This window comes from Jaculus jaculus, chromosome 4 (assembly GCF_020740685.1).
Source record: "Jaculus jaculus isolate mJacJac1 chromosome 4, mJacJac1.mat.Y.cur, whole genome shotgun sequence".
NCBI classification, from domain to species: domain Eukaryota; kingdom Metazoa; phylum Chordata; class Mammalia; order Rodentia; family Dipodidae; genus Jaculus; species Jaculus jaculus.
In genome coordinates this window covers 39,449,457-39,475,515 of record NC_059105.1, presented here as the reverse complement: position 1 = coordinate 39,475,515, position 26,059 = coordinate 39,449,457, and the positions used below count along the sequence as shown (strand labels likewise).

The 26,059-nt window shown below is 45.5% G+C and overlaps 1 protein-coding gene across 1 annotated transcript in view; it reads left to right on the top strand.

Moving 5' to 3' along the window:
• The first annotated feature begins 14,848 nt into the window (after positions 1-14,848).
• LOC101617188 (aldehyde oxidase 2) overlaps positions 14,849-26,059 on the top strand; it is an 88,753-nt gene continuing 77,542 nt past the window's right edge. The window contains exons 1-6 of the mRNA XM_045148365.1: positions 14,849-14,905; positions 16,439-16,496; positions 18,121-18,217; positions 19,533-19,641; positions 21,799-21,925; positions 25,386-25,454. Coding sequence (XP_045004300.1) covers positions 14,849-14,905; positions 16,439-16,496; positions 18,121-18,217; positions 19,533-19,641; positions 21,799-21,925; positions 25,386-25,454 — 517 coding nt within the window. The remainder of the gene's footprint in view (positions 14,906-16,438; positions 16,497-18,120; positions 18,218-19,532; positions 19,642-21,798; positions 21,926-25,385; positions 25,455-26,059) is intronic.

Sequence of the window (26,059 nt, the reverse complement as noted above, 5' to 3'; positions counted from 1 at the left end):
CTGGTTCGTCTATAAGTATTCTGTGTTTAGAGATGCTGAGAGATGGGTTTTTTCCATTTCTATTTTCAAGTGTCTTTTAATAATTGCATAAGCTACAACCTCTTCCACATTTGCATTACATCCAACCACTTGACCAAGTTTTCTCCTCAGATTTTTACAGCAAAACCACCTGTTTCTTGTATCACCCCATCATTGCATTTTACTATCAATCAGCCCCCCGCCCCGAAGCAGAGTGGTACAACAATAGGTAACAAAAGACATCCTGAAGGCCAGGCATGGTGGCGCACGCCTTTAATCCCAGCATTAGAGAGGCAGAGGTAGGAGGATCACTGTGAGTTCAAGGCCACCCTGAAACTACATAGTGAATTCCAGGTCAGCCTGAGCTAAAGTGAAACCCTACCTCAAAAAACCAAAGGAAGGAAGGAAGAAAGGGAGGGAGGGGGGGAGGGAGGGAGGAAGAGAAAAAAGAGGGCTGAAGGGATGGCTTAGCAGTTAAGGCATTTGTCTACAAAGCCGAAGGACCCAAGTTCAATTCCTCAAGACCCACGTAAGCCAGATGCACAAGGTGGTACATGCATCTGGAGCTTGCTTACAGTGGCTGGAGCCCTGGCGCACCCATTCTCTTTCTCTCTCCCTCTTTTTCTCCCTTTCTTTCTGTCAAACAAATAAATATATTTTTAATAAGACAAAGAAAACAAGAAAAGACATCCTGATCTAATGTCAGATTTTTTTAACTTTTTATTGACAACTTCAATAAGCATCGACAATATCCCATGATGATTCCCTCCCACCGCCCCTATCTTCCCCCTTCAAAATCCACCTGTCACTTTGTCCTGAGTCTTTTCTGTTTTGTACCTGCATTCTTTTCTATTTTGATGTCATGTCTCTTCTATTTTTTAAAATATTTTATTTTACTTATTTGACAGAGAAAGAGGGAGAGAGAGAATGGGTGCTCCAGGGCCTCCAGCCACTGCAAACAAACTGCAGACTCGTGTGCCCCCTTGTGCATCTGGCTAATGTGGGTCCTGGGGAATCGAACCTGGGTCCTTGGGCTTTGCAGGCAAACACCTTAATGGCTAAGCCATCCCTCCAGCCCATCTCTTCTATTTTGATGGCACTGTGATATCATGAATAGCAAGACCATTTTGTGTGTAGAGACAGCATTGTAAGCAGTCCTACCCTTCCTTTGGCTCTTATATTCTTTTTTTTTTTTTAAGTTTTTATTTATTTATTTGAGAGTGACAGACAGAGAGAAAGAGGCAGACAGAGAGTGAGAATGGGCATGCCAGGGCTTCCAGCCACTGCAAATGAACTCCAGACGCCTGCGCCCCCTTGTGCATCTGGCTAACGTGGGTCCTAGGGAATTGAGCCTCAGACTAGGGTCCTTAGGCTTCATAGGCAAGAGTTTAACCACTAAGCCATCTCTCCAGCCCATATTCTTTCTGCCACCTTGAGCCTTGGAAGGTGTGACAGAGATGTCTCAGTGCTAGACACTTCACTATCATGTCTTCTCAGCACAGTGGTGACTTTTGAGTCACCCCAGTGGTCACCACCTCTGAAGAGAGAAGCTTCTCTAACCAAAAGTGAAAGTAGCACTAATGAATGGGCATACACATAAGTGTTTAGAGGACGGTTTGGCCAGCATGATATATTCATTTAGCCAGACAACAGTTGTTACCACCCAGGGGCTTATGACCTCCCCAGTCATAGACTTCTGACTAGGTTTTCAGTATGTATTCGCTCCCATGGAGGGAATTAGAGAGCAGTTGTTTCCCCCATAACAGACATGCCACTATTGAACCAGTTGGTATGTTTGGCCTAGCTGGCTAATCTTAGGGCTTGTGATATCCATTGCTGTTTATCACCATTGATGACTCCCATCGGGCTGCATACATGGTAGCTCTTTCCAGCTTTTTGATAGCTAATCAACAAAAAGGAGTTTCCCAGCTTAGCTGCAGCTTGATTTCTCAGTGCCCTGCAGCCCAAGCATGTGGAGTCGTCGGCAATAAGGTCTTACCATCTAGTTCTTGTGGGAAACCATAATGCCAGGTTTTAATTGAATGGTTTTTTACTTTGCATTTAAAGCTAATATTAGTTGTGGGTCTAAGCAGTCTTCTTTTATTCCTTCTTTGATTTATTTTTTTTTCTTAAGAATCACAGCTGCATTTTATCAAGTAAGTTAATCACATCTACTGGTTTGACCACAGTTTTTCCTTCTTTGATTTTAATGTAATATACTAAGTTAGATTTAATAATGTGATGGGTTTCTGGTATTGAACCATCCTTTGATACATTGCTGGATTCTGTTTACTGGCCTCCTGCTTAGAAGTTTTGTATCTATATTCATAAGGAGTAGGAATCTTGTGAGATTGGGTGTTCAAACTTTTATTAGGTTTATAAAATGAATTGGGCAGAATTTCCATTTGTGTATGTGCCAGGGAGAGTTTAAATAACATCACTATTATCTTAATGATTTCATTTAATTCATGTATAAACCCATTTGTCCCTGGTTCTTTGTTCGATAGTACAGTTTTAATCTCGCCTGTTCTCTTCCCTGTTATACTACCTCGCTGTTTATTTTGCCGGGTTGTCTCTGTGACAGGCCTCCTCGGGCCTATCACTTCAAATGCTTTTCTTATACATGATACCTATTAGGGTTGGGGCAGTCTTTCTAATTATTTTTCAGTAGCAGAATCAATGTCACTCACATTTCTTTTTCTATGTTTTGCTGTGTTGTGTGTGATGTGTGCACATTGTGTGGCAGTTACATCTGCCCCGTGCATACACGCAGAGGCCGGAGGAGGACGTGGGGTGCCCTCCTCGATTGCTCTGCCACCTGATTTCTCTGTGACAGAGTCTCCCGCTGAACCTGGAGCTCGCTGCTTTTCGGTTAGACTGGCTGACCAGGGAGTCTCAGTGATCCTCTTGTCTCTGCCCCCATGCCCACCGAACACTGGGCAGACAGGTGTGCATAGCCGTCCCTGGCTTTTTGTGGGTGCTGGGGATCAAACTCAGGTCCTTGTTCTCGTGCAGAAAGTGTTCTTACCCGCTGAGCCATCTCCCGAGCCCATCATTCACATTTCTTAAATATATTTTGTTTTTATTTATTTGACAAGGACAAAGAGGGAGAGAGAGAATGGGCACACCAGGGCCTCCAGCCACTGCAAACAAACTCCAGACACATGTGGCACCTTGTGCATCTGGCTTACGTAGGTCCTGGAGAATCAAACGTGGCTCTTTTGGCTTTGCAAGCAAGTGCCTTAACCACTAAGCCATCCTTCTCACATTTCTTAAATGATTAAAATTTTTCAGTTTTTCCTCATATCTGCCATGTTTATTTTATACCTAATTTAAGCTACATTATAGATAGATATAATTACGTATTTTATACTCTGCTTCTCATTTTTCCTTTCAATTATCTTTGCTGGTTTGGTCAAACAAAATTCCATTTCTCTTATTGATTTAGAAGTTCAACTATACCCTTAGTTATTCATGTCCATTTACCTATAATAAAAAATACATATTTCTTGACTCACATTTGAAGATGAGATTGAAAATACTTCTTCCACAAAACGGTTGCTCTTCCCTGGCCTCCTTCTCTATCTTTCCCATATTTCCACCTCTGGCCCCAGTCAGAAGACGCTTTAGTCACTCTTTCTTCCCACCCACCCCCAACAAACCCCGCTCTTTAAACACACTCCCAAATAGATGGCCCTTATCCACTTAGATTTCCTCCTTCTCCACTTTTCTTATCTGAGTTTCTGTTTGATTTCCCCTTACATGGATTGGCTCGCCTCCGCTTGTGGTTCTTCTTGTCCCACACCCTGAGGTGCTGGTCTGCTGCCCTCTCATGTTCATGGTGGCGCTACAGACATCGGTACCAAGCTGATTCTAGTCCTTCACAGAAAGCTTAATCTTGCTGGGGCTGTAGCTCAGTTGATACAGTCCTTTCCCAGCACTCATGAACCGTGTGTCGGGGAGCACGCCTGTACTTACAGCACTAAGGGGGGCAGGCAGGAGGAGCGGGAATCCAGAGTCATCCTCAGTCAGCCATGATGAGTTTAAAATAAAGAAAAGAAAACTTATCTTTCAGCCTAGAACCTTCTAAGATAGTCCATTTGTCCTTGGACCTCAAAAATTGTATCAGGTCTTTTATCTCTAAAACAGTATTCTTTGATTATAAGTTGTGGGGCCTTTATTTTTTTATAGCAAACACATAGCGCTTGGGTCAACACATACGAAGTTTTTCCTCACCCACTATAACAATTTAAAAGTGTGAGAGCAATATGTAAATATCAAAGTATACTGTACATAAATGGCCTTATATAACCCTGTAAAACAGATTTTAAAGTGAAGACCTCAGGTCTGGGCTATAGCTTAGCTGTAGTGTGCTTGCCTAACATGTGTATGGTCCTGGGTCAAATCTCTAACACCACCAAAAAATAAGTGAATAGACTGAATCTTCCCATTATCTTTTTTTTAAAATATTTTATTTATTTATTTGACAGAGAGAGAGGGAGAAAGAATGGGTGCACCAGGGCCTCCAGCCACTGCAAATGAGTTCCAGATGCACGCGCCCCCTTGTGCATCTGGCTAACATGGGTCCTGGGGAATCAAACCTGGGTCCTTTGGCTTTGCAGGCAAACTCCTTAACAGCTAAGCCATCCCTCCAGCCCCCCATTATCTTAAATAATCCCCTGTAGTGAGAAAAACTTAGCAAAACCTCCAGCCCACCCTCTTCCTGCACAAGCTTTGTTCTCTCTGAGGTGAGTTTTCCAAACCAACACCTCGGAGCCCTGGAAGTTTTCAGGAGGGAAAGCAGAGGGAGAACTTTGGGCCTCATGCCATCCCCTGGCAATAGCAGCATTTTTGTTGTTTAATCTGCTTACACTTCCCAAGATTTCATTCGAACAAAGGTTTTCCTGCCCAAACAAGTTTGAAAAACACTTCTCTAAAGCACTTTAGGTCAGTTTTCAGTTTCCCCCCCAATTCATGCATTTGGTTGCCTAATCCAAACTCCTCTTGTATCACCCAAGTCTAATACCATAATCCAACTTTAGTACTCCGAACTGTTTTTCTACTCTAAATGCTTATACTTGATGTTGGTACTGATAGTTTTAGTCCAATAAATAGCTGCGGAACACTTTGGTTCATGTGTTTAGCTGCTGGCAGCCCTGAGCTTCTGTCAAGGGTAATTGTGCATTCTCCATGTGTACAAATTGCCCTCACTCAAAGGGAAATGTGAGATGGTAAACAGATTTTGGACCCTTGAAAAACAATTCCTTGGGGCTAGAGAGATAGCTTAGTGGGGAAGAGTGTAAGACCACCAGAGTTTTATTCTCCAGTGCCCATGTGAACAACTGGGCATGGCTACACACACATCTGTAACCCCAGTCTTGTGGGGAGTAGAGACCAGAGAATCATTGGTGCTTATAAAAACGACAAGCTTGGGGCTGGAGGGATGGCTTAGTGGTTAAGGTGCTTGCTTGTGAAGCTTAAGGACCCAAGTTCAACTCCCCAGAGCCCACGTAAGCCAGATGCACAAGGTAACACATGTGCATAAGGTGGCACATGTGTCTGGAGTTCAATTGCAGTGGCTAGGGGCCCTGGTGTGCCAATTCTCTCTCTTTTGGTCTCTCTCTCTCTCTCTCTCTCTCTCTCTCTCTCTCTCTCTCTCTCTCTCTTTTGGTCCTTCTCTCTCAAACAAATGATAAAATGCTTTATGAAATGGCAAGCTCAGAATCAGAGATTCCACCTCAGGAAAACATGCAGATAAGCAAGGGAGAATAGGGGCACCTGGTGTCCTGTGATCTCTTGGTCTCTGCCACGTGCATGTGTGCCAAGAGCCACACACACACCACACCACACCACATATACTAAACATGTATGCATTAACAAAAAAAAAGTCTTGGGTCATTTTTTTTCTTAAATGGAAGTTGTCTTAGGAAGGCCCTGAATCTCACATGCTCTTTCTCTTCCCCTGCCGGCCTCCCTCCATTCTCAATTCTCATGGAAACTCCTCTTTATCTTTTGAGCTGACTATCTTTTCCTCAGGAGGCTTTCTCTCAGGCTAATTTCTCTGCTCTGTGCTTGTCAAAAGCATATATGTTTAATTGAATATGGGTTGCTGCATAAAACCTTAAGCATATCAGAGGAAACAAACTGCATATATATGTTATTTTTTTTAATGTGCCCCTTCCTATGCAGCTTACAGTTTGGTGCAAAGTGTTATGGAAGGAAGGAAGGGAGGGAGGAAGGGAGGAAGGAAGGAGGGAAGGAAAGAAGGAAGGAAGAAAGGAAGGAAGGAAGGAAGCAAGCAAGCAAGCAAGCAAATAAAGAAGGGGAGGGAGGGGGAGAGAAATATCACTAATATCTTCTTCATTTAAAATAGTTTGTCAAGCTGGAGAGATGGCTTAGCAGTTAAGGCGCTTGCCTGCAAAGCCAAAGGACCTAGGTTCGACTCCCCAGGACCCACGTTAGCCAGCTGCACAAGGGGGCACACTCATCTGGAGTTCATTTGCAGTGGCTGGAGGCCCTGGCATGCCCATTCTCTCCCTCTCTCTCTCTCTCTCTCTCTCTCTCTCTCTCTCTCTCTCTCTTTCTCTCTCTCTCCCTGCCTATTTCTGTATCTCTCTCTCAAATAAATAAATTGAAAATAATAAAATATAAAACATAGTTTGTTAGTCATTTATTAACCTGTATGATGAACACATCAATCACGCTGGTCATTGCAGGACATGTGACTGTACAGTCTAACTTCTGGAAACTTATCACCTAATTAAGCAAAAGATTGAAAGTATACTCAACTAATTAGTGGCACATTGCAGACTAACTTCCTGTCTTATTAAAGGATAAGTAAGCATCTAATTGGTTGGATCTGCAGCAATTGAAGTGGGCTGGCCGGAGCTAGTTTCCGGTGGCAAGCAGAAGGAGTGGTGTAAAGGCCACCACAGTGAAACCGGACAGGGCTAGTAACAGTGCAGACATGAGGAGCCTTCGCCAGTCAACCAGCACTTGTTTGGCACTTGCTCTGTGGTAGACACCATTCTAGGACAAGGTGACAGGGAAACAGGGAGTGGAAGGGCTGCTGGTTGCAACTCATTGACAAGAGAAGGGCTTAGTCCCAGATACCAAGAAGGCACCAGCCGTTCCAGAGCCTAACAAAGAAGTGGAGGTGGGCTGGAGAGATGGTTCAGCCATTAAAAGGTGTTTGCTTCCAAAGCCTAATGGCTCGGGTTCGATTCCTCAGTACCCACATAAAGGCAAATGCACAAAATGACCCATGTGTCTGGAGTTCGTTTGCAGTGGCTAGAGACCCTGGAACACCCATAGTCTCTCTGTCAATCTGTGTGTGTGTGTGTGTGTGTGTGTGTGTGTGTGTGTGTGTGTGCACATGCGTGCCTCTTTCTGTCTCTCTCTGAGTCTCCCAAGTATAAAAATATATTTTAATGTATAATTTTTATTGACAACTTCTATACTTACAGAAAATAAACCATGATACTTCCCTCTCCTCCCCCACTTTCTCCTTCACAACTCCACTCTCCATCATATCCCCTCCCTCTCTCCATTAGCTTCTCTTTTATTTTGATGTTATCATCTTTTTATACTTATTTAAAATATTTTATTTTTATTTATTTATTTGAGAGAGAAAGAGGCAGAGAGAGAGAAAGAAAAAGTGGACATACCAGGACATCCAGTCACTGCAAACGAGCTCCAGGTACATGCACCATCTTGTGCATCTGGCTTATGTGGGTCCTGGGGAATCAATCTAGGAGCTTTGACTTTGTAGGCAAGTGCCTTAAGTACCAAGCCATCTCTGCAGCCCAATGTTATTATCTTTTCCTCTTATTATGAGGGTCTTATAAAGGTATTGCTAGGCACTGAGAGGTCATGGCTATCGAAGCCAATTTCTGTCTAGACAGTTGCATTATAAGGAATCGTACCCTTTCTTTGAAAAATATTTTTAATAAAAGAAGTGAGGGCTGGAGAGATGGCTTAGCGGTTAAGTGCTTTCCTGTGAAGCCTAAAGACCCCAGTTCTTGGCTTAATTCCCCAGGACCCACGTTAGCCAGATACACAAGGGGGCGCACACGTCTGGAGTTTGTTTGCAGTTTATTTCCATTCTCTCTCTCTATCTGCCTCTTTCTCTCTGTGTCTGTTGCTCTCAAATAAATAAAGAAAAATAAACAAAAAATTTAAATAAAAATAAAAAAGAAGTGGAGACAACATTGTCTCGGGACCCTGAAATGCAAAAGAGTTCAGCAGAGGGCTGGAGAGATGGCTTAGTGGTTAAGGCACTTACCTGCAAAGCCTAAGGACCCAGGTTCAACTCTCCAGATCCCATGTAAGCCAGACACACAAAGGTGAGGTAAGCATGAGGTCACACATGCACACTATGTGGCCATACCACCACAGAGTTGTTTCCAACTTGTACTCTTATGAACCTGCCAGCAATTCATTTAGCAATACCTTAATGCATGTGACTCGACCACTTGCAAGCTCAGACACACACACATCTATTGACGCATTCAGTCTGGGATGCCTGAGAAACTTCCCTTACAATTGTAACGTAATCTGAAAGCCAACAGCCACATTTGATTAGGAGTGTTTTCTAAACTGGCCCTGTGGTGGTCAGAAGGCATGCATGCATATACTTAGAAAGAAATTCTCAGCCAGGCCAAGGGGATGCTGGGTACTTAACCATTTCAGGCCTGAAGCCCTGTCACACAGTGAGTATAAGTGTTCATTCATTTTAACACAAAAGGTTCACTCTAGAGCCAAGCGGTGGTGGCACACACCTTTAATCCCAGCACTCGGGAGGCAGAGGTAGGAGGATCGCTGAGAGTTCAAGGCCACCCTGAAACTATATAGTGAATTCCAGGTCAGAGGCTAAAGCGAGACCTTACTTTGGGGGTGAGGGGGAAGTTCACTCCAAAAACTGTGCCAGAGCACCATGATCTCATAAAGGAGTTGGGGAACAGAGACATACTGTCACTTCTACAACCAGACTGACCACAGAAGAAGCCACCCAAACTTTGGTCATTGCTTTAGCTAAAATAAGAACTGCATGGTTTTGGTTGGGGGCTCAGCTGTGAAAGGCACCTTTTTGCAAAGCCTGGTGGCCCAGGTTCAATTCCCCAGTCTCCACATAAAGCCAGATGCACAAAGTGGAACTGAAAGGCAGGATGGAAAATTTTAAAGTAAACTTAGTGAAGAAACAGCTAGGGGACAGCCTGAACTGTATATTCAGAAAGGAGCAAATCAAAAATAGGCTAAAAGATAGGCTGCGGGTGGCCCAAGATATGGGTTGGTCTGGTCAACCTAAACTTTATGTCCTGGGAAGAGGAAAAATAATAGTTTCCCAAGACAGCCTGACCAAGGACTTAAACTCTGGTTATGCACAAATAAGATATGTAGACATAACTACACAAGCTTGGCAAATACCCTTGTGAAGCCCCCTCCCCTTTCCCTTCCTTGCTAAAAACCTTATAAAAAGAAACACCCAATAGGGCTCAGGCTCGACTCCTCTGTCTCCTGCATGAGATACGTGTCGACCCCAGAGCTCTGGTTTCCCGAATAAAGCCTCATGCTTTTGCAGCAAGTTTGGTCTCCCGTGTGTCTTTGGGTGCGTGCTATCTCGAGACTTGAGTGAAGGTCTCCCTCTGGGGGTCTTTCAATTGGGGGCTTGTTGGGGATTTGCATGTCTACCCAGGACTCCAGAGACCCCCTTGGAGGTAAACAATGTAAGTGTCTGCGGCTCCACTTGTCTGACTGTTTGTCTGAGTGGTTTCTGTGATTTCTGTTGCTTTGATCCGTTTTTACTTTCGGTTTGGGCAGCTGTTGTTTGGGACCATGAGGACCTGACAACGGTGGTTGGCAGGACCACAGGCTGCAATCCTGGGAGACACCCCGGGATCTGAGGAGAGTCAGGGTGGCCTGGCAGTCTCCTATCTGGTGAAGGAAGATAGTGTATTCTGTAGGAAAAAACCCCCGCAGGGGTCCCCCACACTCTGCCCGGATAAGGCGACACCCCAAATCACTCACGAGAAGCGGTCTTGATGCAAACTGCAAGAGGATTTTATTCCAAGCGCGCTGGGGCCCACAGTCATACACCTCACAGGGGTAGAGGACTGCAGAGCCCCGAATGCAGGAACGGGACAGTTTTTATAGGGTTTCTAACAAAGCCTGTGCATTAGACCAATCATTTTTTTAATATCAGGAGCCCTGCGGGGTGCGAGCCAGTCAGTTTGTGCCACCCCATAGTTTCTAAGCCAATTAGTTTATGACCTTGGTGGTCAGCATTTGTGCAGGTCCTTGGGTGGGAGTAGCAGAGTGTGGTTCCAGTCTCCTATGACCTTGGAGGTCAGCCTTTGTGCAATTCCTTAGGTGGGGGTAGCAGAGTATGGTATCAGCCTCCTGTGACCTTGGTGGTCTGAGGCAGGCTGCTACAGCTTATGGTGCGAGCTACTAAGGCTAACAGTGTGGGCTATTAAGGCTTATAGTGTAAGGCTTATAGTGCAGGCTATTTACAGAAACCAAATAAGTGGTTCACTTCATTACTCATTTCCCATCCTTGAGGGCTATCTCATGCCCTTTTACCTAGTTTTATATTAGGAGCGGGCTCTGATATAATGAGAAGAGGGATTCTTTACTTGCTTCCAACAGAGAGTAAAGCCTGGAGTTTGAGGTATGCAGGGAGCCCGCTTAAGCTCCCCTTGGAGCATGATAGTATTTCTGAGCTTCTGAATTCTTGGGCCTTTCAATTCCTCCTTCAGGAGAAACCACGGAGGCACCTTCCATCTGAAACTGCATTTGGTTTTCTGTTCTGGACACATCGGAGGCGTCACAGTTTTTGGTTTCTTTTTGTCAGTATCTATTTTGTGTTTGTTTGTGGACTCTTGTTTCTAATTATGGGACAGACTGTGATGACCCCCATGACTCTGACGGTATCTCATTTCTCTGAAGTTAGAAGTAGGGCTCATAACTTGTCTGTAAAAATTAAAAAAGGTAAATAGCAGACTTTCTGCTCCTCTGAGTTGCTGCCAGAGGGAGCATTTGATCTATTATTTCTGCTGTTAAGAATATTGTTTTTCAGAAGGGACCCATTCTCACCCAGATCAACAGCCATACATCCTGGTCTAGGAGAGCCTAATGACAGATCTCTTGGTGTGGGTCAAGCCCTGGATCCACCCCCCACCACGGTCAGGCTCCCGAGTCCTGGCAGTGGCCCAACAAGCCACAAGAAAACCAAGCCAAATGGCCCTGGACCCCTCGGCTCAGCCCAAAATATATCCTGAAATAGAGGACCCTCCCAAGTGGCCCTCTGCCCCGATTCCATCTCCCCCACCTCACCCCCCCTGCTCTCCCCACTCCAGCTTTGGCCAAGGGAGGAGGAGATGGGCCCGCTGCAGGGACGAGAGACCTGATTCCACCGTGGCCCTGCCCCTACGAGCCTTTGGTCCTCCCCCTGACCCTAGCATGTCCCCGGCCCAAATAAGCAGCCTACCCAGCTCCCAAATGAGATCGATGCGGGATTCCCTCTCACCCGACCTGAATGGGATTACAATTTGGCAGAAGGTAGAGAGCGACTGACAGTCTACCGCCAGGCTCTGATGGCAGGTCTCGGGGGCTGCCTGCCACCCCGCGAATCTGGCTAAGATAAGAGAGGCCCTCCAAGGGCCTACAGAACCTCCCTCTGTGTTTTAGAACGCTTGATGGAGGCTCACCGGAGATATACTCCTTTTGACCCTACTTCTCCGGGTCAACAGGCAGCAATAACAATGACATATATAGGGCAGTCCGCTCCAGACATTAAAAAGAAATTATGTCTGGAGGGCTTACAAGATCTAGCTTTGACAGACATAATTAAGGAAGCTAAAAAGGTTTATCATAAGAGAGAGAGAAGAAGAAGAGAAGGACAGAGAAAGAAAGGAAGCAGAAGAGAGAGAAAATAAATGGGAAAAGAGACAAGAAAGGAACTTAAGTAGGATATTGGCCGCAGTGATAGGAGGAAAAAAAAAAAAGCATCAGGATCAGGAAGACTTAGACAGCCAGGGTACCTGGGCAACAGGCAAACAAGGAGAAAGGAACCTGAGGGCTTTAGGAAGCCCCTTGAAAAGGATCAATGTACGTATTGCAAGGAAAGAGGATGTTGGGTTCGTCAATGCCCCAAAAAGAAAGAAACTGGGAAGGAATTTTTCAATGTTGGGACTTAGAGTGCTTGTTAAAAATGCCTTTTGAGTGGTACTTAGATCAGAATGTTTAAGTATGTAAATAAAGGTATGTGGATGTAAAAAAAGAAATTTTCAGGCTAAAGTATGTTGGGATAACTTGCTTAAGCTTTATCAAATTTAAGTCATGAGTAAAACATAAAATTGTTTTATGTTAATAAAAATCTCTGTGGTGCATGAAATCAATAGTTATCAAGTAAGCCAAAATCATTGATTGTCAAATAATGTTTTTTCTTTCAAGAAGATTTATCAAGGGTTATATTAATATTTAGCTAGCTGTTTGGGCTCAGAAAAGACCAGATTCTACTCTGTTGTATGTAAAGTAACTGTCTCAATTTTGGCATCTTAAGTCCAGTGCTTATAACAAAATTAACCCTTAAGACATATTCCCTACTTTAGGGCACAGCCTCATGCTCAAACAATGGTCCTCATCTGAGAAAAAAGGAACAAAAAAAAAAAAATTCAAGCTCCATGGTTCTGTTTCCAATGTTCTCTGGGTAATTTGTACCCACACAGGTATCTGAACTAATCAAAGATGTTTTTACACAGGTGCTAAAACCTTATACTGTCTTACTTGTTTTCTAAGTTAAATGAGTTAAGTTTGTAAATCAACTGGTACTGTTTTCAAGACTGGTAACAGGTTCTGCCTATATTTACAAATGTTAGATATTTAAAATATGAGATGTGCCTACTTTCTATACCTCAGATATATGGCTTATGCTACCACAGTACAACAAAAATTTTAAAGATAGGACAAAATGATTTTAGAAGCCCTGTGCCATTCTTTAGTGAAGTCTACTTCAGTAATTAAATGTGCTCTATATGTACATACATCCAAGCTGGTGTAACTTCCTTTCTAAGTGTGTTAATCACCTATGTAGAAGCCAAAGCCAATTGGAATCATCAGAGTAAAAAGTGTCAATATTTTGGCCTATGCTCCCATGTCATGAGGCCACTGGAGATGATGGGACACTTCTACACTGGCCCCCTGGTAAGTCACCTGTCTTCCTGAGCAGGGAGGATATGGAGACCCAAACAAAAGTGGTGTACAATGTGAAACAGGAGAACCACATTGAGGAGCAATCAGTCCTCCTGACTTCCCAAAGAAGGGAAAACTACTTGGCCAGCATGGCCCTGACTCATCCTAATAGACAAAAGACACCAGTAAGCTATGGGGCGACTCCTGTGTCCCTAAAGTCTCTTTGGAGAGCCATTAATGACCTCCAAAATTAATCCTTAATTAATTTTTGGCTATCTGCCAGGTCTTAAACACTCAGAGAGAAATGTATAACCAAAGATAAAAATAGCTTAAATATATGAATGGCCTATTAAGTAATACAAGAGCTATTCAAGAGGGGAAACAAACAAACATTAAGATATCTTTTCCCCACAGTTCTAGTTCTATAATAAAGAAAAACAACTATAGATGTTCAAAGGGTTATTTTCAAATCTAAAATATATAAATAAGTTCTGAGACCAAAAAATATATATATTTGTATAGCCTTTAATGGCACCCAATAGCTCTTTATTATCAAGATTAAATGTGGTGTATATGTTTCTGATAACTCTGCTAGCATCTCATCTGTTTTACAAGCCATGTTAAATATTACTGTGCCATTTAATGAACAGTTCTGAAAGAAAATCTCAGCCAGCTCATCCTCAGATGGTTCTGAGATGATCCAAGCCCTGGTACACCTATCTTCTAGCATCTCTCTCTCTCCCTCTCTCCCTCTCTCTCTCTCTCTCTCTCTCTCTCTCTCTCTCTCTCTCTCTCTCTCTCTCTCCCTGTGTGTGTGTGTGTGTGTGTGTGTGTGTGTGTGTGTGTTTCTCTCTCTTTCCTTGCAAATAAATAAAATATTTTAAAAAACAGAACTGCATGATCTTATTTACAGATAATGACACTTCCTGCTGATTAGGGATCTGTCTGTACATTCAGTGATTCTGACCAGGAGACCTTGGTTCTAGTTACCACTTTACCAGTAACTCACTTCCAAGTGACATTGCTTCTGTGGGCCTCAAGTTTATCTAGCTGTCAGGGGATGACTTGACCAAACCTCTGTTTTCCAACAGAATGCTGCTGGTCATAGGGAAGAAACAGAAGAGTTATCATGGGACTGGGTGGATGTGGCACCTCATACCATATCTCACATAAGGCATAGACTAGATTTGTCCATATGAGTTCCTATGGGAAAATCCTATTTTTCTACTGAATTCCCATGCAGAACTCAGGAAGCCCATTTCTAACTCTCTGAGAAGAATCAGAATCTACCTGGGAAGTTTTTCCTTGTGTTTGGGCAGTACTCAGATTAGGTCTAAGCTTAGAGTGTTATTTGTGAATTTCATCCAATGCCCTCAAAGGTGAGCAAACAAGAACAGGTGTGGGCTGCATCCTGAGCCAACTTCAAAGCCAGGATTGGTGGAGTCAAGGCACAAGATTAGAGGCCAGGCCACACAGGGCCCTGGACTTAAAAAGCCACAAAACAAGGAAATCTCCACCTCCATCCCTTCTGGCCGAGGCTCCAGGCTGCCTGCTTTCACTCTGAGATTCCAGTTGCTTTGACCTCAGTCCTGTCCACTGACTTCTGTGGCCAGTACCAAGAGTATTCCTGCCTAGAGCCATGCCTTGCCCACCACAGAGCTCCGACGAGCTGGTGTTCTTTGTGAATGGGAGGAAGGTAAGTACTGGGTGTGATCACTGTGCCTTACAGAGGCATCAGGGAAGTCCTGGCTGGAGGGGAGCTCTTGAGGGATGGGGACTGAGACCCCTCCAGTCAGGGGCAAGGATTCCCGGAACTAGGCTCCCATCCCAGTCCAGCCTGTGCCCCTCTCAACCAAGGCTGGGCTCCTGACCATGGTGGGAGGCAGGAAAGCTCTGGGGTTCGTTGCACCTGCTCTGGGGGCGCCAGCTCTGCAGTGCGCTGTAGAGCCTCACCTCCCTGAGCCTGGGAGCATCTGTTTCCAGGGCCACTAGAAACACTGCTCCTCTCACTCATCTGGAACCTCAGCACCCCTGAAACACGACACTGAGGCCACTGACACAGCTTGATCTTAAAGAGTCCGGAAAGGGAGCTTTTTCTCTCCCTTTATCAAGTTGGTTTCTCAGGTGAATCCCGTCTTGCAGAGTTGGTTGAAATGTAAATGCAATCAGTTTGGAGGACCCTCTCTCCCTGGGTTACAGCTAAGCTCCAGGAGGAAGCTGTATAACAAGGGCAGTGGCCGCTTTGCGCCGGCAATCTCCTCTCATGTTCTCACCATCTGTTCACATAGACCACTGATTACCCCAGGGCCTTCAGCCAGGCCCTTCTTGCCATGAATCTGTCTTTCAAGGGCACACAATTTCCCTGGGGTCTCACCATCCCTCCTTGGAGAGCTTCTCCACCCTCCCAACCCCATTAAACCTAACTGGGCTCTGGTTGTGGCCTTCCCCACTCGGGACTCAGCTCAAGAAGGCAGGCAGGGCTGGAGAGATGGCTTAGTGGTTAAGCGCTTGCCTGTGAAGCCTAAGGACCCCGGTTGGAGGCTCAATTCCCGAGGACCCACGTTAGCCAGGTGTACAGGGGGCACACATCTGGAGTTCATTTGCAGTGGCTGGAGGCCCTGGCGCACCCATTCTCTCTCTCTCTCTCTCTCTGTCTGTCTGTTGCTCTCAAATAAATAAATAAAAATAAACAAAATAATTTTTTTTAAAAAAAGGGCAGGCAGAGCACAGAGCCTTTAGGTCTCCCTGGTTGTGCCTTGCACCTTCTCGGCTGCAGCCTCCCCAGCCGACAGCCACCGGCTCCTTCCACAACCAGCACCGTGAGCTAAGCTGCTGCCCGCTTGTTCCGCTGGCCTGAGCTTGGGAGGATCAAAAGCCAGGGGAGGCTCCATCCCCACATCTTCTGAATGCTGAGCACCTAGGGCCATGGCTGCAGTCAGAACAGAGCATAAGTTGGTGGCTAGAGGAACAAGTCTGCATAATGGAAGTCTGTTAGATTGTGTGTGTGTGTGTGTGTGTGTATAAATTATTTAACCACAGTCTCAATCTGCTGTGCCTGCTTCACGAATCTCCTACCATGAGCATGTGCGTTCACAGTGTTTGTACTCAGAGCAGGTGCAGATAAAATCAGGCCAAATCCCAATCACTAAATCAAACAGGTTAGATAGGCCACAACATTCTTCTGAGTCATTGGTTCAAGCCTATGATCCCTCCTGTGTTTCTAATGCAGGTGACCGAGAGCAATGTGGACCCAGAAGTGACTTTGCTGGCCTTCCTACGCAAGAACTGGACCCTTTCTATCAAAGCCGTGGCCCTGTCTGTGCTTGCCTTCAACCAGCCTGATGGCCTTAAGAGCTGTACTCAGTGCCCAGCCAGCCACTTGACCCGCTTCTATTTGCTTTTGGTGGTGGTTTTGGGCATATCAGATTAACCGGTTGGGTCTGGAGAGGAGGAAGTTTCCCAGAATTGCTTATGATGGCTTAAATCCCTGACACCGAAGCTAAGCTCTTTACCGAGCTCTGCAGATCCCACAAGGGTGTTTGTTATATAACAGTGGCTCATGTTGCCTATGACCCAGCCTTTTCCTTACATCTGTTTTCTTTTCTTTGTTTTTTTTAAATTTTTCAAGGTAGGGTGTCACTCTAGCCCAGGCTGACCTAGAATTTACTCTGTATTCTCAGGCTGGCCTTGAACTCACAGCAATCCTCTTACCTCTGCCTCAGGAGTGCTGGGATTAAAGGCATGCGCCACCACTCCAGGCATTCTTTTTTTTTTTTTTTTGGCTGTTTTCTTACAACCAGGTTTTCCCCATGATTTTCTTTTTGGGAGCATAGATTTTTCATAATGACAAACATACTTTAATTAGTTAATCTGATGGGTCTCTCAGGGAAGCCAAAAAAATTAAAATAAATGACAGGAATTACAAACTAATGAATTGGCCTCTGAGCAAGTTTTGCTTAAAAGCCAACATGGTTTCTAACTAGCTGTCAATATTTGGACATTGGGAAATTTCATGCTTTAAACAATCGAGACTTTTCCATCTCCCGTGACACATAGAAAGGTAGCCAGGACGACACGACAGCAGTCTTGCTTTAGAGCCCGGTGAGGACCATCCCTGGTCCTCTCTCTGAAGTGAGCCCAGCTGTCAGCCACACCCAGCCTTCTCCTCACTGACACGCCCTCTGGTCAGCATCTGAGCTTATGACTTCATTCACATGAGTCAACCTTGCCGTTAGAAAAGAAAGGCAGATAAGTGGCAATGAAGAGTCAGGGTTTCTGAATTCTTCTTAGTTAATGACATCCAGTTGAATAAACTGTGTGGAAGCAGGCCACAGTTTGGGAGGTTGACTCATGAGAAGGGGCTGAGGCCCAGCCTCGCTTTCGAAGTCCCTAGATGGGTGCAGAGCAGAGGGATCCTCACAGTGGGGTGAGGCTGGGGTGGGAGATCCTGCAATGACTGCTACCTTGCTTCCAAATGGAATGCGCTCAGAGGAAAGCTGGGTTGCTTTGCCTGGCTTATTACTGAGAAAAGCTTATAATGCAGGGAGTTCTGGAAAGTTACATGATTAGAATTACATGATCAGAATCTAGCAGAAAACATATAAGAATGCCCGATGATGAAATATAATACTTTGAAGGACTTTCATGTCATTACCCTCTAAATGCTTATGATAAGTTGATGATAACATGGGTATTACTCCTTCGTCTTTGCAAATGGGAAGACAGGGTGGGACAGGTTAAGATGTCCAGGGTCACACAGCTCACAGGTAAGGGCTGGCCTTTACTAATATGTGGAGGTAGGAGAATGTTTTCTCAGACCTGTGCCCCATCCCACAAAGACCTTTCTCCATAATAGCACCCTACTGGAGGCAGGCGTCCATGCCAGCATTTTCCCTTAACTCCCCCTTCCAGTAAGCCTCACAGGAACCAAGTATGCCTGTGGAACAGGAAGCTGCGGGGCCTGCACGGTGATGGTGTCTGAGCACGACCCGGTGTCCAAGAAGATACGGTAGTCACCCCTTGGCCCAGCAGCCAGAGGAGGCCTGGCTGCCACTCTCAGCTCACAACAAAAAAAGCCTTTTAGATGTTTGCTGTTTCTGTATCTTAACTCCCCCTGGAAAAGTATCCCATAATATTGTGTGTCACTTGGTGGGAGTGGGTCATAAGCCTTCCAAGGTTCATCTGTGCACTCCAGGTTAAGAAACCCCAAGTCAGGCCAACAATTTATGTCACAGATGAGAAAACTGAGGCTCAAAGGAATGAAGTGACTTGTTGAAGGTCATATAACCGTCAACTTGTAGATCAAGAACTTCCATCCGTATTTTCTGGCCCGTGAGCTAATGCACTTATTACTACTCTTGGACGGGATCAGCCTTACAGAACAAGGACCTGGACAATGAATTTTCTCGTGTATTAAGGGCTGCGTTCTATAGCGTGGGCTTTATCCAAACCCAATAGCCCAAATCAAGAGATGGCTTCACAGGTCACTCCACAATCCATACTCTTAAGTGAACTTATCCATAAAGTTTAAATTAACAAGGAAGGGTTGGAGAAATGGCTTAGCAGTTAAGGCACTTGCCTATGAAGCCTAAGTAAGGACTCAGGTTCAATTCCCTAGAACTCATGTAAGCCAGATGCACATGATGGTACATGTGCTTGGAGTTCATTTGCAGTGGCTAGAGGTCCTGGCCTGTGCTCGCTCGCTCGCTCTCTCTCTCTCTCTCTCTCTCTCTCTCATTCTGCCATAAATAAATAAATAATAAAATAACAAGGGAAGATATCTTGAATGCATAGCATTAGAGATGGGGAAAAGGCCTAAGTGTACCTTTTTTTGTTTTGTTTTTTTGCTTTTGAGGTAGGGTCTCACTCTAGCCCAGGCTGACTTGGAATTCACTATGTTGTCTCATGGTGGCCTTGAACTCACAGCGATCCTCCTACCTCTGCCTCCTGAATGCTGGGATTAAAAGCGTGCATCACCACGCCCAGCTCTAAGTGTACCCTTTGCTTGTAATGAGATCCTTGGCCTGGCAGAGACTAGTAGAAGTCCATTCCCACCACCCCCAGACGGCTCTGTATGAACTTGGACGGTTTTTCTGAAATGGGATTCCCAGGTTCACCTTAAGGATCTCCAGTTCTCACAGACAGCAGTCAGCAGAGGACTCCCGCTTCCTCCCAGCTGTCACCTGTCCATTCTGCAACCTCACAGAGCCAAAGAGATTGCAGGGGGGGCGGGGGGGCTCTGGCTGCCCTTCTTGGTTGCAGTCCCCGCTCCCCCGGGCAGGACTGTATTAGTCCCCTTGCTTTTCTTTGGGTTCCTCGTGCAGACATTTCTCTGTGGCCGCATGCCTGGTGCCCATCTGCTCACTGTACGGGGCCGCCGTCACCACCGTGGAAGGTGTGGGGAGCATCAAGACCAGGATTCACCCCGTGCAGGTACGAGCACTTCCTAGGCTTCTCCCTTCTAAACTACCGTTTCACCAGATGCCGCGCAGAAGGGGCTGCCTCCGCTGTCCAGGTTGTGATCAGATTTGTGAACACTTGGGATGCTTCTCGACCAGGGTAATAATGTCTATTCAGAAATTCACACAAAGATGAACATTCATCTGCATTTATGATTATTATTTACTTACTTGAGAGAGAAAGAGGCATATATGTAGAGAGAGAGAAAGAATGGGAGTGCCAGGGCGCCTAGCCACTGCAAATAAACTCCGGATGCATGTGCCACCTTGTGCATCTGGCTTATGTGGGCCCTGGGGAATTGGACCTGGATCCTTTGGCTTTGTAGGCAAGCACCTTAACCACTAAGCCATCTCTCCAGCTCCATTTGCATTTTATTAGATGGTCACCTTTATTTCACTTTTCTGCTTGAATGATACCAAGATTTTCAAAATGATATCTAATGCCTATTGTACTATAATCTGATTACATACTATACACAGGATATTACACATAGAATAAAATGTCTCAGGCTAACAGGATAAAATTCAGGATTATTCTTTGTGGCATAGAGATTTTAGGGAAATCAAAATTGGGATGGAGGAGTGTGAAAGTTATTTCACTAGAGCCTGAGAACAATCATTCCCCCAACTTAACCTGCAGCTGAAGCAAAGAGGTTGGATTTAGAATAATGTGCATGTGTTGGCAAAGAACACGTTAATTCTCCTGGCATTGTCTCAGGAACCCAATCAACCAACAATGAGTCCCTCTAGGCAGGAGGATCCCAAGAGTCTTGGGATTTAATCACATGAGAATCAATTCTAAAGAGGTTAGCAAAAGTGAAGGACCCAGCAAAACCTACTCAAGTCTACTAGGAGGTCAGACAGGATGCTGACGGCAAGCTCGATACACTGGAATCCTACAACGTCTATATCTATAGAGGAGGGGCTCAGAGTGGGGACCCAAGTTCCTGTATACTTCCTGCAAGTTCCCAGGGAAAGTCAGTACTGCCAGACCACAGACCACACTTTAAACAAAGATATAGGAGACAGACCAAAACCTTGTACCTCTGAAAGTCTTGGAGCCAGCACAGAAACTTAGAGGTGAATTGAGGTGAACAGTAGTTTTCATATCAATCAAAAACTGGCAGCCCCCTGTGAGAAGTAAACTGCATGAGACATGCAAGTGTTCACAAAAACCAGGTTTTATTTAAAAAAAATTATTATTGGGCTGGAGAGGTGGCTTAGCAGTTAAGCTCTTGCTTGTGAAGCCTAAGGTTTAAGGCTCCATTCCCCAGGACCCATGTAAGCCAAGTGCATAAGGTGGCACGTGCATCTGGAGTTCGTTTGCAGTGGCTAGAGGCCCTGGCATGCCCATTCTCTCTATCTGCCTCTTTCTTTCTCTGTCTGTCGCTCTCAAATAAATAAATAAAAATAAACAAAATTTTTTAAAATTTATTTATTTATTTGCAAGTGGGTGGGGGCACCAGGGCATCTTACCATTGCAAACAAACTTCAGATACATGTACCACTTTGTACATCTGGCTTTATATTGGTACCAGGGAATTGAACCCCAGGCCAGTAGCTTTGCAAGCAAGCACTTTTTTTTTTTTTTGTTTTGTTTTGTTTTGTTTTGTTTTTCGAGGTAGGGTCTCACTTTAGCTCAGGCTGACCTGGAATTCGCTATGCAGTCTCATGATGGCCTCGAACTCATGGTAATCCTCCTACCTTTGCCTCCAGAGTGTTGGGATTAAAGGCATGCACCACCATGTCGGGCTTGCAAGCAAACACCTTTAAGCATTGAGTCATATCCCCAGCCCCAAAACTGGTTTTGAAACTTATGCACACCTTCCTTGTAAATATTGAGTCCTAGAGAATTACTCTCACTGAGAGTGCAGGCTGCACACTGCCAATTCCCAACTAGAAGGGTAAGAGTCCTTGACCCTGGGAAGTGATTGACAGGATAGCGTAGGGGCTCCTGACTCACTGCCTGCATGAGCTGCCGAGGAAAAGTAATGCACAGATTCCAACCCAAAGGATGGAACATTCTGAATCATGGGGGTTCCACCATGACAAGGGACATTGTAGGCTGTGCGCCGGTGGGAGTTGGTGGCAGCAGAAGACAGGGCTATGACCATGCATGTTATCCTTCCAGGAAAGGATCGCCAAGAGCCACGGCACCCAGTGCGGATTCTGCACGCCCGGCATGGTAATGTCCATGTACACTCTGCTGAGGAACCATCCGCAGCCCTCGGAGGAGCAGCTCATGGAAGCCCTGGGGGGTAGGTCTCGCTCACGCTGGAGGCAGGTGGCAGATGTGCCTCAGGCTTCCCACAGCCCCCTCACTGTCACTCCAGCCCCGCCTGTCACAGGGACAGCGAAGAAAGCAATGCATGGGGTGCTGTCACAGGGACCACGCCACTTCTCAATCCAGCGACTCATCAGCTGCCTCCTTTAGGGCCTGGGTCCGTCTTCTAGAGCTGTCCAAGCAAAGCACGACAAACTGATTGCCTTAAAACACCAGAAATTTAGCCGGGCGTGGTGGCGCACGCCTTTAATCCCAGCACTCGGGAGGCAGAGGTAGGAGGGCTGCTGTGAGTTTGAGGCCACCCTGAGACTACAGAGTGAATTCGAGTTAAGTCTGGCACAGAGTGAGACTCCACCTTGGAAAAAACAAAAGGAAAACCAAAAACAAACAAAACAAAACCAGAAATCCACTCCCTCGCCCTTCCAGAAGCTTTAAGTCTGAAATCAAAGAGTGGAAGGGGCTGTGCTCTGTCTGCAAGCTCAAAGGAGCAACTTTCCTTGTCTCTTCCTAGCTTTTTTTAAAATTTTTTGTTTATTTTTATTTATTTGAGAGCGACAGACAGAGAAAGAGGCAGATAAAGAGAAAGAATGGGCATGCCAGGGCCTCCAGCCACTGCAAACGAACTCCAGACTCATGTGCCCCCTTGTGAATCTGGCTAACTTGGGTCCTGGGGAATCGAGCCTCGAACTGGGGTCCTTAGGCTTCACAGGCAAGCGCTTAACTGCTAAGCCATCTCTTCAGTCCTCTTCCTAGCTTCTGATGGCTGACAGTCAGATCTTGCCATTTCTGGACTTGTAGCTGCACCATTCTAATCTGCACCTCATCTTCACATCTTTCTTCCCTGTGTGTCTCGGTCCAAATTTCCATTTGATAAAGACACCAGTCATCAGATTAGAGCCCATCCCAGCCCTGGACAGCCTCGTCTTAACTCGATTGTGTCTGCATGGTCACAGATTCCAGGGTTTAGGACTTCTATATTTTGTGAGAGAACACGATTCAACCCACAATAAGGCTCGTCATGCACTGAAAGAATCCTTTAAAATTTGCAAAGGTTTAAGTTACTACATAGGATATTACATATCATAAACATATTCTTTTTTTGTTGTTTTGCTTTTGGCTTTTCAAGGTAGGGTCTCACTGTAGCCCAGGCTGACCTGAAATTCACTATGTAGTCTCAGGGTGGCCTTGAACTCTCAGCAATCCTCCTATCTCTGCCTCCCAAGTGCTAGGATTAAAGGCATGTGCCACCATACCCGGTTTGCATATTCTTTTTTTTAAATGTCTTTTTATTATTTACTTGAGAGAGAGAACAGTCATGCCAGGGCCTCCAGCCACTGCAAATGAACTCCAGATGCATGCACCCCCTTGTACATCTAGCTTATGTGGGTCCTGGAGAATCAAACTGGGATAGATCCTTTGGCTTTGCACATAAACGCCTTAACTGCTAAGCCATCTCTCAGCCCTTCTTTTTATAGAATCAGTATCAATAACCCCTAAATGAGTCATTACTTCTTAGATCAAAGACTGGCAAAGATAGGCATATGCTTTATCTAACAGATGCTTACTTGTTCTCTCTCTTTCTCTCTCTCCCTTTCCTTTCTCTCTCCTTTCCAGTGCAGAAAACTAGAGCTGAGAGTCTGGCTCAGCGGTATAGTGTTCACCTAGCATGCCCTGTGTTTAATCCTCTGCACTGCAAAAATAATAATGACCAGCTATCAGTCTCCCTCCCTAGACCCCTATTCTATTTGAACCTGCAGCAGCTTCTCAACCCTAAAGCGTGGCCAAGCTCAATTCTGCACTCAAAGAAGAACGGGAACTAGCCTGGCTAACTCACGCTTCCTCTCCTCTGTGACCCCCGGAAGGCCAGAGCCTTTCCACCGCCCCATCTTCCTCCTGCTGCTCTGCGAATCCCACCCAGTCCCCCTCTGATCAGTGCCTTTCACATCCTTCAAGCCAGCTCAGATAAACTGATAAACCCGCTTCTGCCCTTCCCCCACCCAGGACTTCATCCTTAGAAACCTGAGACTTTCAAAAGTGACCCTCATAGCCAGGTGTGGTGGTGCACGCCTTTAACCCCAGCACTTGGAGGCAGAGGTAGGAGGATCGCTGTTTGTTCAAGGCCACCCTGAGACTTCATAGTGAATTCCAGGTCAGCCTGAACTAGAATGAGACCCTACCTTAAAAAAAAAAAATGACCCTGAGGGATCTGATTTTAGAATTTTTATTTATTTTGCCTTGCTAAGGACTGAACCTAAGGCCTTGTACAAGCTAGGTGAGTGCTTTACCTGAGCTACGTGGCCAGCCCCTCGGTCCTCTTAAACACAGATTCTTGGCTGTGAACTAGAGCCACTTTTTTTTTTTTTGAGGCAAGCCCAGCAGACTGGCTCTTTTTAAATTCAAGAAGGAGAGAAAGAGAATTGGCAAGCCAGAGCCTCTAGCCTCAGTAATCGAACTCCAGACGTGTGTGCCTCCTTGTGCGCATGTGCAACCTTATGAGTTTGCATCACCTTGTGCGTCTGGCTTATGTGGGATCTGAAGCATAGAACACAGTCCTTAGGCTTTGCAGGCAAGCACCTTAACTGCTAAGCCATCTCTCCAGCCCCAGATCTAATTGTTTAATAATACTTCCAGGCGACTCTGTTGCTGTATCCTAAAAGCCACTGAAGAGCATCTCTGGCACACTGTCCGAAGCATGGCACTTTGCTCACCTAGGAGTGACTTGGGAATTGCCTGTGTTTTCTGTTTTAAGATCCTATTGTCTTAAGTAGTGCGAAATATACATGTCAGTAGATACACATCCGGGTGGGGAATATGGCTTAATGGTAGAGTGCTTGCCTAGCATGTACAAGGCCTGAGATTGATCTCCAGCACTGAAGAAAGAAAGAAAGAAAGAAAGAAAGAAAGAAAGAAAGAAAGAAAGAAGAAAGAAAGAAAGAAAGAAAGAAAGAAAGAAAGAAAGAAAGAAGAAGGAAGGAAGGAAGGAAGGAAGGAAGGAAGGAAGGAAGGAAGGAAGGAAGGAAGGAAGGAAGGAAGGAAGAAAGAAAGGGAGAGGGGAGGAAGGAAGGGAAGGGAAGGGAAGGGAAGGGAAGGGAAGGGAAGGGAAGGGAAGGGAAGGGAAGGGAAGGGAAGGGAAGGAAAGGAAAGGAAAGGAAAGGAAAGGAAAGGAAAGGAAAGGAAAGGAAAGGAAAGGAAAGGAAAGGAAAGGAAAGGAAAGGAAAGGAAAGGAAAGGAAAGGAAAGGAAAGGAAAGGAAAGGAAAGGAAAGGAAAGGAAAGGAAAGGAAAGGAAAGGAAAGGAAGAAAGGGAAAGAAAGAAAAATGCAAGGAAGGAAGGGAGGGAGGGAGGTAGAGAAAGAAAAGACTAGGTCCACTTAAAGTGTCAAAAGAAGCCGCTAGAAACAAGCCCCACTAACAACCATGCTTCTCCTCTAATCAGGTAACCTTTGCCGCTGCACTGGGTATCGGCCAATTCTTGAGAGTGGCAGGACCTTCTGTACCTCGGTGAGTTGTTAGGAGCAGGTGACAACGGAGACACAAGAACAAGAATAACAGGGACAGGTGGTAAAGTCTGGGAACACAGGAAAAAAGTTCTTTTATTTTTAGTTATGAGAGAGAGAGAGAACGAGAGCAGGCATGCCAGGGCCTCTCTAGCCCCTAACTCCACACACATGTGCCACCATGTGCACCTGGCTTATGTGGGTTCTGGGGAATCTAACCTTCATCCTTAGGCTTCAAAGGCAAGCGCCTTAACTGCTAAGCCATCTCTCCAGCCTGGAATGGAGGTCTTTTTAAGACTATCACAATAGGCTAATAGAGAGACATAGTGAGGAGTCAGCTCAACTGACTCATTGGAGGAAGAGGACTTTCCTGACCGTCAGGTGAGCATACACCACCTTTGATGCTGTCCAGAACCACGGGGTCTCACCAGCCATCCAGACTTTCATCAGCAAAGCAAGGCTTCAGGTAAGTGTGCCCCTGCAGACACTAGGGGATGAGTAAAGAGATAAAGAATGCTTCAGTGAGCGTGGCAGTCACCTTCATGTTCCTGGCACAAAGCACCCGACCAAAACGCAGCATATGAGAGGGAAGGGTTTATTCTGGTTTTCAGTC